This window comes from Nicotiana tabacum, chromosome 22, assembly GCF_000715075.1.
Source record: "Nicotiana tabacum cultivar K326 chromosome 22, ASM71507v2, whole genome shotgun sequence".
Taxonomy (NCBI): domain Eukaryota; kingdom Viridiplantae; phylum Streptophyta; class Magnoliopsida; order Solanales; family Solanaceae; genus Nicotiana; species Nicotiana tabacum.
Window position 1 is genome coordinate 231957662 of NC_134101.1, and position 15938 is coordinate 231973599.

General features: G+C 33.4%; 2 protein-coding genes across 2 annotated transcripts; one reads left to right on the plus strand and one right to left on the minus strand.

Moving 5' to 3' along the window:
* Positions 1 to 1586: 1586 nt before the first annotated feature.
* Positions 1587 to 9984, minus strand: LOC107808864 (uncharacterized). Its single transcript, XM_016633427.2, has 5 exons — positions 9898 to 9984; positions 8126 to 8382; positions 5231 to 5442; positions 3237 to 3504; positions 1587 to 2194 (listed from the first exon to the last, which is right to left on the minus strand). Coding segments are annotated over exons 1-5 (1029 nt in total). The 5' UTR covers positions 9899 to 9984; the 3' UTR covers positions 1587 to 1903.
* A 2386-nt stretch (positions 9985 to 12370) lies between these two features.
* Positions 12371 to 15264, plus strand: LOC107808873 (uncharacterized). The gene is made up of 4 exons (XM_016633434.2): positions 12371 to 12680; positions 13427 to 13638; positions 14463 to 14724; positions 14804 to 15264. Exons 1-4 carry the CDS (start codon positions 12513 to 12515, stop codon positions 15128 to 15130), a joined length of 969 nt encoding a protein of 322 aa, XP_016488920.1. The 5' UTR covers positions 12371 to 12512; the 3' UTR covers positions 15131 to 15264.
* The last annotated feature ends 674 nt before the right edge of the window (positions 15265 to 15938 follow it).

Genomic DNA, 15938 nt, shown 5'->3' on the forward strand with positions numbered 1-15938 from the left:
TATAGAATTTATAATATATCTATGGCAGTGCATAGAGCCTCAAACAAATCCTCTTTTGATATTACAAAAATTAATGTAATTCAGTCAATTTGATTTACTATATTCCTTAGTTTGCTATATTCGCATGTCTCGTTTCACTGTTACTTGTCATTGGTAATTCTGTAGTTTGCTAGTATTACTTCGTTCATATTCTCGTATGCTGCCTTGGAATTAGTTATCTAAATATGTTATCTTGCTACTACTTGTTATTAGTACCCGTTTCATATTATTTGTTGCTATCTCCGGTTTAGTTTTCTAATTATTGTATTGTTGTTACGTGCTACCAGTGATTTTCTCACCTTCTTTGGCCGAGGGTCTATCGGAAACAGTCTTTCTGCCCTTCCAGGGTAGGGGTAAGGTTACGTACAACCTATCTTTCCCAGACCTTACTTGTGGGACCATACTGGGTTATTGTTGTTGTAGTCAATTTGATTTACCATACGCGAAAAAAAGCAATTTCACTATAATAATTGTACATAAAAGAAAGTACATAATTAGAGATAAAACTTTAATTACCCTAAAATGTATTATAAGAAAATAACCTCGTAAAATCACTCGCGAAAAAAAGGTTCACTCAAAGTGTTCCCCGCACTAACCCCGTGTGATATACTAAACTCTCCATTATAAAGAATACTCAAGATAAGTTTTTGTCAAAATGTGGGCAGGCCCATAATTATTGCACAAAGTTCTCGGTCCTCAAGTAAAGATAAAAGAATTAAAAAAATATTTTATTTTTTGGTCCCAAACTAAAATTCTTTAGCTCTAGTTTCATTCTTTGTTTTCGTTCCAAGATTGGTTGTGGATAAATTTAGGTCACATCTTACAGAGAACAATCAAAAATAGGCCAAAACAATCTAAAATAGGCCATGTCTTACACATTTTTTTATGCTTATCCTAAGCCAAATGTCATGACGACTTTGGATTCGCAAATTGTATGGTATAAAGATCCATTAAAGTGAAAGCGCTCTCTACTAGGGGTGTTCAAACCGAACCGGAAAACCGCATCAAACCAAAAAATCAAACCAAATCGATTAAAAAATCCCGACTAGATTTGGTTTGACTTAGTTTGGTATTGAGTAAAATAACCCGAATCAAACCGACATATAAATATATAAATTTTATTTATATTTTTAAGACTTTATAGTGAATTTTCTTTAGAAAATGTAGAAATTATTGTTAGACGACTAAGAAAATAACTATCATGTGTTACTAAAAAAATTCTCCCATTAGAATATTTTAATAGATCATATGTTTGTCAATTTTTTCCATATTTACTAAACATATATTCACTTATCAAAGCTTTATCTATAATATTAACAAAGTAAGATTGAAATAATATTCATGTAACAAAAAAACCCGAAAACCCGAAAAACTCGACAAAACCGAACCAATCCAAACCGATATAGTTGATTTGGTTTGGTTTTACTAAAAACCGAACCAATCCGGTCTATGTACACCCCTACTCTCTACCATGACTTTGTTAATTTCTAGATGTGATAATTCTAATGCATTTATGTGGAAATTAAAGGAAACATGAACGAAATCAGTTGAATAGGAAAATGTCACAGCTTTTTATTTTTTACTTGGAATTATCACAAAAGCTAATGAATATTACACTTATTTTTAAAGTTGTTCATCTCAACTTGCTTGTAGACAATAATCTACCTATACAAAAATAAGCTGCCAAATTTAGTAGGGGCAGATCCAAAGCATGCTTATACCTTATATATATATATTAAAAAATTCATTAAATATCTATACACATTAGACAGTAAACACAATTATTATTGTATATTAATTTGAGATTACTGTAAGAACTCATAAACTATAAATCTTGGATCCGCCTCTTCATATTATTCCCTCTTCATCCATTCACAAGTTTCCTCAGGATGGTTTCACATATAGTGGCATTGTAAATTAAGAAATGTCCAGCATTAGGAACCTCATGATATTGAATCCAATGAAGCTTTTCTGCTAAATATTGATTGAGTTTTCTTGGAATAATTCTGTCATCATAGCCTTGCCATATATGGACTTTACCCTCATTTTCTTGAAATGGATTAGAAATTTCTGTTGGATCAAATTCCCATTTTCCATAACCTACTATTAGGTCTCGATACAACGATTCAAACTCGCCCTGTTGTCGTACCTTTTCCTGAATGAAAAAACAAAAGAATCAAGTTCACACGTAAAAGAGCGTGTCGAGACTTATCGCCTAACAGGCTCAAGTTTAAACGCGTCGCACCCTGACTAGTTTATTGACTTCACCTAACGAAACTTATAGCCTGTTTGGCCAAGCTTTTCCAAAGCTAAAAATAGTTTTTTTCAAAAAAAAAAAAACTTTTTTTTCAAAGTTTGAGTGTGTGGCCAAGAATCTCCAAAGCTAAAAGCACTTTTTATTTATTTATCAAAGTTAGAATATTTGGCCAAGCTTTTAGGGGAAAAAAAGGTGTTTTGAGGGGAAGCAGAAAAAAAATTTGGAAATCGCTTTTGAGAAAAATACACTTAGAAACAATTTTTTAAAAGCTTGGTCAAACACTAATTGTTGCTCAAAAGTACTTTTCAAATTAATTTGTCAAACACAACTGCTTCTCACCAAGAGCACTTTTATAAAAAGCGTTTGAGAAAAAATACTTCTCAAAATAAGCTGATTTTTGAAGCTTGGCCAAACAGACTATTATTGTCTAACTGGCTCAAGTTTAAACGCATCGCACCATGACTAGTTTATTGACTTCAGCTAACGACTGAACTCAAAATAAACTATCAAATTATTTGGTCAAAATAAGTCTTACTATAGTGACACATTTTTAAAATCGTGCGGGCCTAGGTCCAAGGCGGGCAATATTACTAATGGACTGGACTGTTATATACAGATGTATCAAAAGGAACTTGACCTCAAGTTCAAAGAGCAAACTATATATTTTGCCGTGAGAATCGTCTTGAATTCCTACTTTATGACCTTAAAACGCCAAACAAAAAAAGAATGGTCATAGCAAAACGATGATTAATTCATTAGGTCGTTTTTATGGGCCCGCAAAATTATAGGAAATTCGGGACAAATCGCCCGAATTCATGCTGATAGCATGGACTATAGCACACGAAAATCTGAAAATCCTCTTGAATTCCTGTTTTATGAACCCTAAAACGCCAAAAAATGAGGCATGAATTAACCGGGTAAAAATGAGAAAATAATTTACCTGACTAGGATTCGGGGCTTCTTTTAACTGTTTCACGATTTCCAAATCTGCATTGCAGAAAATCGACATATTTCCTTCCATATAACTTAAAGTATGGAACCATTTTTGATTAATCCACCAATTAATTAGCCATGGGACATAATGTGCAATTTGAAATGTCCTCTTGTCTTGTGGAATTATCATTTTCAAAGCTTCTTTTGATAGTTTAGAAGGATAACAACTCCACCAATAGTTCACAGCCGGACCAACAAGAGCAACTCCAGCCAACCTACACAGATGATTGATGCATCAATCAATCACATAATAATATAGAACTTCGGGTTAATTTTACGTATGATCACTAAGCGCCTGTTTGATCATAAGAATTTTTTCACTTTTTTTTCGAAATTTTTTACTTTTTTCGGAATCGATGTTTGGGCATGAAATTTTGACCATAAGAATTTTTTTCACTTTTTTCGAAAAGATTTTACTTTTTTTTCGGAATCGGTGTTTGGGCATGAAATTTTGAGCATAAGAATTTTTTCACTTTTTTCGAAAAAAATTTACTTTTTTTTCGGAATCGGTGTTTGGGCGTGAAATTTTCAAAATTCACTTGAAGTTGAATTTCGGAATTTTTCGAAAATTTTAGAAACTCTAAAAAGTTATTTTTCAAAATTTTTACTTTAAATCACTCGTAAAAATTCAAGAACAACCCAAAATTATATTCATGTCCAAACACAGCTCTAATTTTCAAATACCATTTTCACAGAAAAAAAAATTCACTTTTTTTTGGAATTTTACAATTCTTATGCCCAAACGCCCACTAAGCGCCTGTTTGACCATAAGAATTTTTTCACATTTTTCGGAAAATTTTCACTTTTTTCGGAATCGGTGTTTGGGTATGAAGTTTTCAAATTTCACTTGAAGTTGAATTTCGGAATTTTTTGAAAATTTGAAAACTCTAAAAAGCTCTTTTTCAAAATTTTCAGTTCAAAACACTCACAAAAATTCAAAAACAACTCCAAATTATATTCACGTCCAAATACAATTCTTATTTTTAAATAAAATTTTTATTTGAAATTTTTTCACTTTTTCCCAAAATTTCAGAATTCTTATGTCCAAACCACTAAATTTTGCCTACTACAACAGGAGAAGTCATAAAATAATATTTTATCATATTAAAGTACCTAAACTATGTGTAAATTACCTAGAAAATATAAATGATCGGAAGGTCAAACATCCGACATCAGTAATGGCATGTGACTTGTCATGTCACCACTTTGTCAGCGGTGGCGTAGCCATATACACTGAAGGGTGGTCGATCGAAAATTCTTCATCAAAAAATTATATTGTGTATATAAAAATTTATATTCTGTATATAGGTCTAAAATTATTTTTAACATAAATTTTTTTAAATTTGGAACACCTTTCAGGAAAGTCCTAACTTCGCCACTATTTGCCTTTATAAATTCCACGTCAAACATTTTAAAAGAGGAAGAAGAAGAAGAAAAAGTAGTAGTAGTTCAACCATGTAAAAAATTTCACTATCCATATTTTTAACAAAAGAAAATTAAAAAATGTATTTAAATGAAATATGGGATAACTAAACAACTTTTATACTATAAAATGCATTAGAAATTCACTTGTATCTAGTCATAGTTAGCTTAATAACATCAATAAATGCTAAAAAACTCACATTCAATGCTTAATTATAATTAGACCTGGTCGGTTATTTGTATTTTTTAAACTATTCAAACATAATAATTTTGTGATTTTACTATTATATAAGAAAAGGAGCCTTTACGTATCTGGTAAAGTTGTTCATGCGACCAGGCGGTCACGGATTCGAGCCCTGAAAACAGACTCTTACAAAAATACAGGGCAAGGCTGCGTACAATATACCCTTGTGATCCGGCCGTTTTCTGGAACCCTCACATAGCGAGAGTTTAGTGCATCTATACACGATAAAATTCAGTTATCATACATCAAATTAGACAATGATTTTCAAGGTATACCTGTGTGGAATGTAATTTAGGCAACCCCAAACAGCGTAGGCTCCCATTGACAAACTAACCACATAGAACTTTGGTCCTAATTGTAACTTATTGGCTAGCTCCTCAATATCCAATGCTTCACTCCTCACTGAACGTTTTGAATGTGGAACACTCTCTCCATAACCAGCACGATCATATGACACAAGATATATTTGGAGCTCCTCAATCAGGTCCTGCAGCGACAGATCCAGGATTTAAAATTTATGGTTTTTTGTAACGATCTCAATTTAATATATAGTAATAATCGGATCAACGGACTTGGTTCCGAGATAAATATTATTATATATTTAGTAAATTTTTAACACAAATATAGAATCAACACAAAAGTTACTGAGTTCACGTGAACCCCTGAGTTCCTGAGAACTTAAAATCAGAACCAGTAGATTTATATAACTTTGGGTTGGAGTTATAGGTTCAGGCACGGGGTTTAATTGAATCCTCTTAATTAGAAAATTATATATAGTATAAATACGGCAAAAATAAGGTTTTTTAGTTATATAAATTATAAACAACCAAGAGTCACTTTGTTAAATCGTAGCCTGATTGTACAGATAGTACATATAATATATTCTCACCGAAAAGGATAGTTACAATTCAGAGGCGGATCAACAATTTCCGAAAGATTGGTTCACTATTACCTTTTTTTTAAAAAAAAATTAACCCAAGAGGTTGGTAGGGGACCAGAACTAATGCACCACTTAGTCTTATTGACCTTGGGTTTCATCAAGTATATATATCTATTTTTTTCAAATTATGTACATCATATTTATACTTTAACCCAAGGATCACGGGTTCACGTAAACCATGTTTTACATGGTAGATCCGCCCCAGGTTATATAGTTAGTTTTTCAAGAACTTTGATGCAGTTGTCCTATGTAAATATGATAGACGTGCAGCTGTTATAATCCAAAATTTAAGAGTACAACAATAGCCGCTTATTCAACTGCAACTAAAAATTACTGGTTAATTGATAATATACGTATAATTAATATATAATATGAAAAAATCATGTGACCTATGTATACTAGTGAGAAGATGTAAATAGTGAATTATATCTGCTATTTGTATATAGGGGCGGCTCAACGGATTTATGGCCTAAAGTCAAACTTAAATGAGGGGCCCTAAAATTTTTGTTGTAGAAGAAAACTCATAATTTTATTTGAAATTTATTTTTCTAGCTTTTTGAGATGGGAAATTTCTAGCTTTTTGAGGCAACTGTTACTGGAATTGTTAACATTATTCTATAAGCAATATAAGCATTTGGAAAAGAATCAAGTCTTTTTATATGATTAAGTATGTCGATTAGAGTATCATATTCTACATGAATTATTTCCCTTAAAAACTTTTAATTCAAAAAATAAATCTAAACCATCAATATCAGAATGACATTTATGTTTCAAAGAACATTCAAGATTAAGACAATTTTTCTTCAAGTTCTCATCATCTAGAGATCTCAATTTTTTGCCACTAAATAGGAAACCAAAAATACTTTCATACGCTTCAAATTGTTCAAATCTAGTTTGAAGTGAAAAATAGCTTGGTCTACTATGTATAAGAAGTAATCAACTCTAAAAGATTTTTCAAGAGACTTTGTAATTTCATTATCAACATTCTCATCAAATTGTTTCTTTCTATATATTACACGTTTATTACGAAATTCAGGTTCTATATTCAACTCATATGCAATTTCCTTAGCAGAAATCATCGCAGTTTCAAATCCTTCTTCTCTATATTTTTTGAAAAACGAAATTAAACCCCTAATTTGATCTATGGCAACATCAATATGCATATCTTTTGATTGTAAATGTTTGCTAACTGAATTGACTGCAAATAGTATATCATACCAAATAGTCATACCCAGTAAAAACTCAAAATGTTCAAGCTCATAAGTTGCTAAACAACTAGTTTCACTTTTAGTTTTTGGATCCTCACTAACTTCTACTGTATAATAGTCCATTGACTAGGATCATATATGTTTCTAGGAGTATAATTATCCAACTTATTTCGAACTTCTTGTTTTTCTTGAGGATATATGTTAGGTTTCTCGTCAACTTCTCCTCCTTCCTCTTCTTCTTGAATTTTATTATTGTCTATCTCAATTGTATTAGTGATTTGTTCATCTATCATAAAATCTTCCGCATTTTCTGATTTAGAATTTTTACTATTCGCTACAAATTTATCAAGTGCTCCTTTTGGGGATCCTATAAGAGTTTCAATCCTTTTCCTTTTTTGACGTTTTGAATACCTGGATTCATATTTTCTAGTTGACATATTAAAACTCTAATTCAAAATTCTTGATGAAACGCCAAAATGATTGAGAACTAAAAAAAACATATGGTACTTGTAAGTTATAACTTGTGTTCTGCTCTTTTTATTTGTGATAATGACTCAATGAGATTGGAATGTAATGCAAAAATAATTTTTCTAGAGTTCCTACCATCTCATTTCATGTGATGGTCTTTGACTGTACACGAAATTTTTACAAAAAAGATATATTTTTGGAACTTGTGTACTCAAATATGTTATGACATTTACGTAGCTATAAAATTGTGTCACTAAGTAAATGAAATAAAAGGCAATCCGGTGCACGAAGCATCCTCTACATTTACACAAGGTCCAGGGAAGGGCTGCATCCCTAGGGGGTATGATATAGACAGCCTACCCCAATGTAAGCGTTAGTGGCGACTTTCACTGTTCGAACACGTGACTTATAGGTTACACGGAGACAACTTTGTCGTTGCTCCATAGTTCCCCTTCATTGAGTATTAAATAAGCAGTTTAGAGTTATATTTACTTTTAAATATATAAATGTGACATTCTTTTTGGAGCTGATTAAAAGGGAAAGTGTTTACATACTTGGGAGATAGGTAAGTTCTCATCTTTGGAGCTATCAAAGCCATGAACAATAATGATTTTGTACTTAGCATTCTCTTTGGCAATACCTCTCTCTTTGTAGGCCAAATATCTCCCATCTCTTAGTTGAATCCTTGGTGAAGTCACAGGAGGACCATTTAATGAGCCACAAATTTTTGGAGGGGGAGGTTTAATTAATGCCAAATATGCCCATCCAAGAATTACAACTAATGTTGCTACTGCTATTTGTAAAATTAACACTGAAAAAAAGGAAAAAAAAAATAATAAGAACAATATTGGTAATGGGAATAGGAAGAAATTAAACTAAGGTAAAGAAGAGTAATGGAACACAATGCTACGCAGTCCCTCTATTTCGCTTTATTTATCTTAGTTTGACTTGACATAAAGTTTAATGAAAAAAGAAAACTGAATCTTATCTGTCGGTATTTTTGAAGGATCCTAGCAACATGGGAAGAAAGACCACTAAAATCAATGACACTAAAACAAGAGCTCAATTTAAACTAATCAATTGACAATTACACCTAAATTTCATATTAGCAGCTAGTCGATATAAATCCTCTGTATCCATTTTGCTCTCTGCAAGTTAAATATTCAACATATTTATTTGAAGTTATACTATTTCTGTTGAAGGGAAGCCTTTGAGCAAATATTAAAATTATTTCCGTGTGACCTATATGTTACGGGTTTGAGTCGTGGAAGCAGTCACTAATACTTGTGTAAGATTAGGTTGTCGACATCACAATGCAATCCTTCCTTGTATCCTGCATAAACACGGAATTCTTTGTGCACCGGGCTGCCCTTAGACTATTTCCAAGTTAACCGTCAACCCTCCCCCCCCCCCCCCCCGCCTCCCCAATTCGCAACCTCTTTTTGGATCAGTTGTACTTTAAGTAAGCATTTGGACAAAAAAATTACTCTACGATTTTTGGAAAAAAAAAAGTAGTATTTGGATTTAAACTGAAAAATAGTATTTAAAATTATATTTGGGCATTCATTTCACTTAAAAAAATATTGCAGCTTTGCGAGTGGGGAAAAAAAATTTTGCCGTAAAACTTGAAATTTTGATTTTTGAAAAACTCATTTTCAAAAAATCTCCAAATACTTACAAATTTTCATAGAAATACATGTTTCTGAAAAAGATTTCCGCAAAAAAAGAAAAAAAAATCTATAGACAAACAAGTCCTAAAATTAACTATCAATTATATTTAGGTAGTGAAGATAAGCATTAGAAACTGAAAAAAGAAACAAGACAAACAAAAATAAACAACAATAACAACAATAGCTATCCAGTAAAATCCCACAAAGTGAGGTCTGGGGAGGGTAATGTGTACGCAGACCTTACCCCTACCCTGATAGGGCAGAAAGGTTGTTTCCCATAGACCCTCGACTCAGAAAAAAAAAAAGAGAAGGAGACAATTCATTAGTAACTCCAGTAGAAATCATAATAGTAACAGAAGCATAACAACCAAAAGATAAATGACATGCAATAACAGTAACCAGTAACTAAGGCCCGGGGCTAGGATAAACAGCAAGGATAGTGTGGATTCAACATAAACTGCAAGCTATCTAAGATCAACCCTAATCCAACCCCGCCTCACCTCCAGTATGAAATACGCAAAGCTCTACTATCCTCTAACCTACAACTCTAATGCTTGACCTCCAAACCTTCCTATCAAGGGGCATGTCCTCCAAAATAAACTGCAAGCTATCTAAGACAAACAAAAATAAAGTGCAAAACAAATGGTATAACTTACTTGGATTTCCTGGTATGAGTTCTAATTGATGCTACTCTTATTTTTAATTACTAATGGATATCTTTGGTAGAAAAAATGTATATTGACGTGTAGTGATCAGTGTCACACTACTGCTATATATGCTGGTCACATATAGCAATTAAGCACGTTTAAATTGCTATGGCGCAATCTTTGGGCCGCCTAATCTATAAGTAAGCCGTTTGCTATTGATGTAAGGGTTACTCGCCTTTATATGATTTGACTTCTTTGTTGCGACAAAATAGCACGGTATAATTAATTTTTGGACTGGTCATTCAAAAATAGTCAACGTTTACGAAGTCAATGAAAAATAGCCACTATTTTGCTGTAATAGAGATCGGTTCAGCATAATATACTGGAGTTCGGTGCACCTGTGTATGAACTTCAGCATATTATGTTGTACCGGTATACTTTGCTGACTCCAATATAATATACTGGAGACTGGAGCACCGGTGCTCCAAACTCCAGTATATTATATTGGACAATTATACTTGCTGGAACTCCAGTATAATTGTTTTGTTTTCCTCTGTTTCCTAATTCCCTTGTTTTTGCTTTCCTCTTTATTACTCCTATTATTTATCGTTTTTATTTTGTAAATACTTACTCACACCAAATCAAAGTAATTTAACTTTTATAGTTAATAATTAGTGTAAGAATGCATATCATTTCACTATAATTAAGTGATAAATATAAATATAAAGATACATATCTTGTACTTATTGATTTGATATAAATACCGAATGCAAGTAAATTTTTACCTAAGATAGGCAGAGCATAGGAGTTAAAGTAGGAAAAATAACATTGTATATCCTCTCCCAAAATAAAAGCCGAAAATATATATTTATATATATACACATTTTTGTATGGTAATATACAAAATATATATATATTTTTCGGTCAGTGTTGTGTTCATGCTACTCTTCCGTTTTCATAATGTCGGTGCTTATTTACTGGTTATTAATTTTTTCCATCTATTCACTGGTTCTTATGATGTTGTTATTATTTCTATGGTTTTTTGTTGATGGTACTGATATATTGTCTCTTTTCGTCTTCTTGAGCCGAGGGTTTATCAAAAATAGTCTCTCTACCCCTCAGGGTAGAGGTAAAGTTTGCGTACACACTACCCTCCTTGACCCCACTTGTGAAATTTTACTGGATCGTCGTCATTATTGTTGTTTTATATACTTTTCGGCTATCATATATAAATAATTCGGTCGCGGGCTAAAAGTGATCTTTGTCCGGTAAAAGTAGGCTCTGAAAAGTCAACTTAACATCTTCCTTGAAGATTGAGACTTAAGTATGTATACTAACTAATATCTTATTAATCGAATAATTAACTTTGATGTTTGGAAAAAACAGAAAAGAAGAATCAGAGCATGTGTTTTTATTCATTGACCAATAAAATAAATTAATGTGCACAATCAATTGGAACGATGGTAAGCAACCTTCACTGAGTTCGAGTCACTCCAAGAGCAAGGTCAGGAGTTTTTGGAGAAAAGGATGTCGAGGGTCTATTTGGAAACAGTCTCTCTACTTCAGGGTAGGGGTAAGGTCTACGTACACACTACCCTCCCCAGACCCTATTAGTAGAATTATACCGAGTTATTGTTGTTGTTACTGTAATCAATTGGAGCTGGAGAGTAATGAAAGCAGATTGCTCTTGAACGTGGCCATAAAATATTTCATAATTACAACCATAAAAGTTTTTTTAATTACTTAGGTTTCCGTTATAATACTTCACTGTCACAACAAAAAAGATAGAAAATAAAGGAGAGAAAGAATTTTACCTTACACTCCTGATGTAATAATTTTAAAGAAATTAAGAGAAAGCATTTTACATGATACTTCTTTTTCTTTTTTAATTTTAAAAAAAGAAACAGTTTTTAAAAAGACATAGAATTTTGGGCAAAGATTACTTTTAGCCAACGGTCGAAACTATTTACATCAAGTAGTCGCAAATAGTGGCGAAGCTAGGAATTTTTTCAATACTATTCAAATTTAAAAGCGGTGAAAAATTTCCCGATTAAGGGTGTTCCGTATGTATACAGTGCATACGGTGCAATTTTACCTATGTACACAATGCAATAATTTACCTATGTATACAGTGCAATTTTTCGACGAAGGTTATGACTATGTGGCCGCAAAAGAATATAAAATTTATATATTTTGTATATAACATACAGAAATGTTTATATATACAAACAATATTAAAAAAATATTTTTCGATTATTATTTCGAAAAAAAACATCTTTCCACAAAACTAAAGGCCCACAAAATCCTTTTACCTTGCTTTAGTCCCAAAAAAAAAAAAAAAACTTCTTTTCAACGAATCCACCCTCACCTCTCCACCACAAAATAATATTTTTAGAAAAAAGACAACTAGAAAAACATTTCCAGCAGATTTTAATGCCGGCCAAAGAAAAACTTTATCTTTTTAAATTTTCACAAAACTACAAAAGGGTGATGACTTTTCTTGTTCTAGGCAAATGGTTGACCAAAAATGAGATCTTTTCTTGTATAAAATGTGATCAGATCTCAAGAAAAACAAATCTCACAAATATTTTTATTTTTTATCTTCATAAAAAATTCATTTCAGAATGGTTTCATCAGAAACTAATCCTAATAGTTCAGCAAAAATCAAATTAATTGATGGAAGAAACTTGGCTTATAAAGAAAGAGGTGTTCCTAAACACAAATCAAATTACAGAATTATTATGGTTCATGGCTTTGACAGCTCCAAAGAAAGAGATTTTCTTGCACCTAAGGTAACTATCTACCCTTGAATCATTTCCCCTTTGATATGTTATGAGCAGTGGTGGTAAACGGGCGGGTCGGGTCGGGTATGTGCTAGTCGAAAATGGGTAATGTAAAAACGGATAAATTATCCGATCCGACCCATATTTAATACGGATAAAAATCGGATTAACCAGCGGATAATATGAATATTCATATCCATATTATCCATGGATTCTTGAATATGATCACATTTGGGAGAATTCTTAGTCTCCCAAACTTGAGAAACCCCTAATTTGAGGCTTTACAAATGTAAAAGTTAAACTCGTTGGTTATCCATTTTCTAAGTGTAAAATATGGTTCTTATTCATATTTGACCCGTTTTCAAAAAGTTCATTAGATATGGGTGGATAGCTGTTTGCTTTTAACTATTTTGCCACCACTAATTATGAGCAAAGGTGGTAAAAAGGCTGGTTGGATCAAATTTAGGCAGGTCATAAAGGGTACGACCCAACCTGCTAAAAGTTTGTTTGGATCAAGATGTGTCAAATAGCGGGTTATAACTCAACCCCACATGACCTAACCCTCATTTTGCTTTTTGGATGGGTCATTTCGGGTTCAACCCATTGGCCGAGTCAACGAACGGGTCATAACCGAATCTGTTAAAACTTGGACGGGTTGGACGGATTATGAAAAAAATGAGTTAATTTTGCCACTATATGTTCTTAAAAGAGCAGTTAGATATATAGCTTGTTAAGTTTTTGAGATTTTGTTACAGGAACTTATGAACAAAATGGGAATATATATAGTTCAATTTGATAGAGCTGGATATGGAGAAAGTGATCCAAATCCTAAAAGATCACTAAGGAGTGAAGCATCTGATATTGAGGAATTAGCTGATCATTTGGAATTAGGATCCAAATTCTACATTATTGGTTTCTCAATGGGTTCTTACCCAACCTGGAGTTGCATCAAACACATCTCTCATAGGTAAAAATCAAATTTCTTGCTTTTATTTCGTCGTACCGCCTTTTTTTCCGATCAATATCAGCAAAGGGCAGCCCGGTGCAGTAAGTTCTCGCTATCGCGGGGTTCGGGGAAAAGGAGGACCACATGAATTTATTGTATGCAGTCTTGCCCTGTATTTCTACAGGAAGTTGTTTCCATGACTCGAACAATAAACTTAATCTAAATTATAGAGCTAAGAGATACAATGAAACGGGAACAAACAAAATGTCAAATTGAATTGTGTTAGTCTTTATTCTAATCAATATCAGCAATGTTGTTCAATCAACGATAAACTTAATATAAATTATATAGTTATGAGATACAAAGAAACCCGAATGAACAAACTTGTCAAAGTGAGTTGTACATGTCTCTATTGTGGTCAATATGTGTATCCACAGTGTACTTCACGTTTCTCTTTTTCGTATATCCTTTCTTCAAATTGGTAGAAGGGGAGTCATAATGTAATTGGTAAAGTTGCTGCCATGTGATCAGGAGGTCACGGGTTCAAGCTGTGAAAATAGTCTCTTACAAAAATACAAGATAAGGCTACGTACAACCCTTGTGGCCCTTCCCGAACCCTGCATATAGCGGGAACTTAGTGCACCGAGCTGCCCTTTCTTCACCTTGGTAGATAGCAGAGTGTGGCATTTGTTCTTCCTATTATATAGCTATGAAATACCATGAAACCCGAATGAACAAAATGTCAAATTGAATAGACCAACTCTCTGTTGTGGTCAATATTTATAGCCAGAATGTGTATTCAGGTCTTCTATTTTGTTTTCCTATCATTTTCTTGAACTTGGTAGGTTAGGAGGGGTGGCATTTGTGGTTCCCATTGTGAATTACCAATGGCCATCTCTCCCGGAATGTCTAACAAAGGACGATGAACGGAAGAGGTGGTACAAAAGGATGACGTTGGTTGCAAGATTTGCTCCTCGATTATTGCATTGGTGGTTGATTCGAAAATCATCGCTCTCATCCTCAGCTGATAATTCAAAACCTACATACTTCACTGCCAAGGACTTAGAGCTATTAAAGAACGCACCTGGATTTCAATTTCTTACCTCGGTAAGGTCAATTCGACTTCACCATTCCAACATTCTCTTTTTCCATGCTAACAAGCTGCTACATCATATTATTTTGACAGGAAAAGCTAAAGAGCAGAAGTGTTTTCAACAACCTTTGTAGCGACTTCCTCGTGGCATTTAGTAAATGGGATTTTGATCCTTTGACGCTTAGCAATCCTTTTCCTGAAAATGATCAAAATTTTGTTCATATATGGCATGGCTGTGAAGACAAATTTATTAATTTGAAACTACAGAGACATGTCTCGGAAAGGTTACCTTGGATTCAATATCATGAAGTTCCTGATGGCGGACATTTGTTGATTTATGATACTATAGTCTGTGAAGCTATCTTAAAGTCTCTTCTGCTTCGAGAGGACACACCACTCTATACACCTAATTTTTCTTAGCGAGCGTCACTCCCCTTTTTCACCAAGCTGTTCTGATTTCTGGTCTTTGAAAAATGAGAAACGGAAAGAGCTTCGCGATAAATGTTAGATGCAAATTCATTGTGTAAAAAAAAAACTTACTGTTTTCCATTTTTCAGAGTCTCAAAGACGTTTGGTGAAAAAGAGGTGTGACACTGAGACATTAAGTTCTAGTTCTAAATGACTTTCTGTTGTGTCAAGTTCTTCTCACCCGAAAAATCTTTCATCCCCTCAGCCATAAGACGTCGCAGCTGGAAATTTTCTCTAGAATTTGCAGCTGTAATACATAACTTTCTATATATAGCCTTGTGGCTAGCAATTCATTTGTGTGATCTGTAGAAAATCTGCAGACACCATTCATGTCAAAATACTGAGCTGCCATCAAAAGAAAACCAAGTTTTATATGAACTTATGTTGTTTATTGTTTACCTGTAACTGCAACTATAAGTAGCAGACCTGCAGTTTGTATGTGGTCTGAGCACGTTTGATATAGTGCGTAAAGTGGAAGAAAAATATGCCAGGTACAATATCGCTTTTTTAGATTGGTTAAGCCATAATACATAAGTGGGGCTGTTGGTGAGTGAGTCGATTATTCTGCATTCTGTATAGAAAGTCGCGGGATCCAGGAAGGGCCACAAGGGTCTATTATACGCAGGCCGCAGCCTTACCTTATATTTCTGCAAGAGGATGTTTCCACGGTTAGAACCCGTGGCTTTCTGGTCACATAGCAGCAACTTTACCAGTTACGCCAAGCCATATTGAGAACAAGATGCGGGAAGCGCGGCTTAGG

What these genes read in the sequence shown, in the direction of transcription:
- LOC107808864 (XM_016633427.2), bottom strand. An exon ending in CTAAATTACATTCCACACAG is followed by an intron (nt 3,505 to 5,230) that starts GTATACCTTGAA and finishes TCATCTGTGTAG; the next exon opens with GTTGGCTGGAGTTGCTCTTG. An exon ending in AAGCCCCGAATCCTAGTCAG is followed by an intron (nt 2,195 to 3,236) that starts GTAAATTATTTT and finishes TTTTTCATTCAG; the next exon opens with GAAAAGGTACGACAACAGGG.
- LOC107808873 (XM_016633434.2), top strand. Translation starts at nt 12,513, where the DNA reads ATGGTTTCATCAGAAACTAATCCTAATAGTTCAGCAAAAATCAAATTA. An exon ending in ATCAAACACATCTCTCATAG is followed by an intron (nt 13,639 to 14,462) that starts GTAAAAATCAAA and finishes TGAACTTGGTAG; the next exon opens with GTTAGGAGGGGTGGCATTTG. An exon ending in GATTTCAATTTCTTACCTCG is followed by an intron (nt 14,725 to 14,803) that starts GTAAGGTCAATT and finishes TTATTTTGACAG; the next exon opens with GAAAAGCTAAAGAGCAGAAG.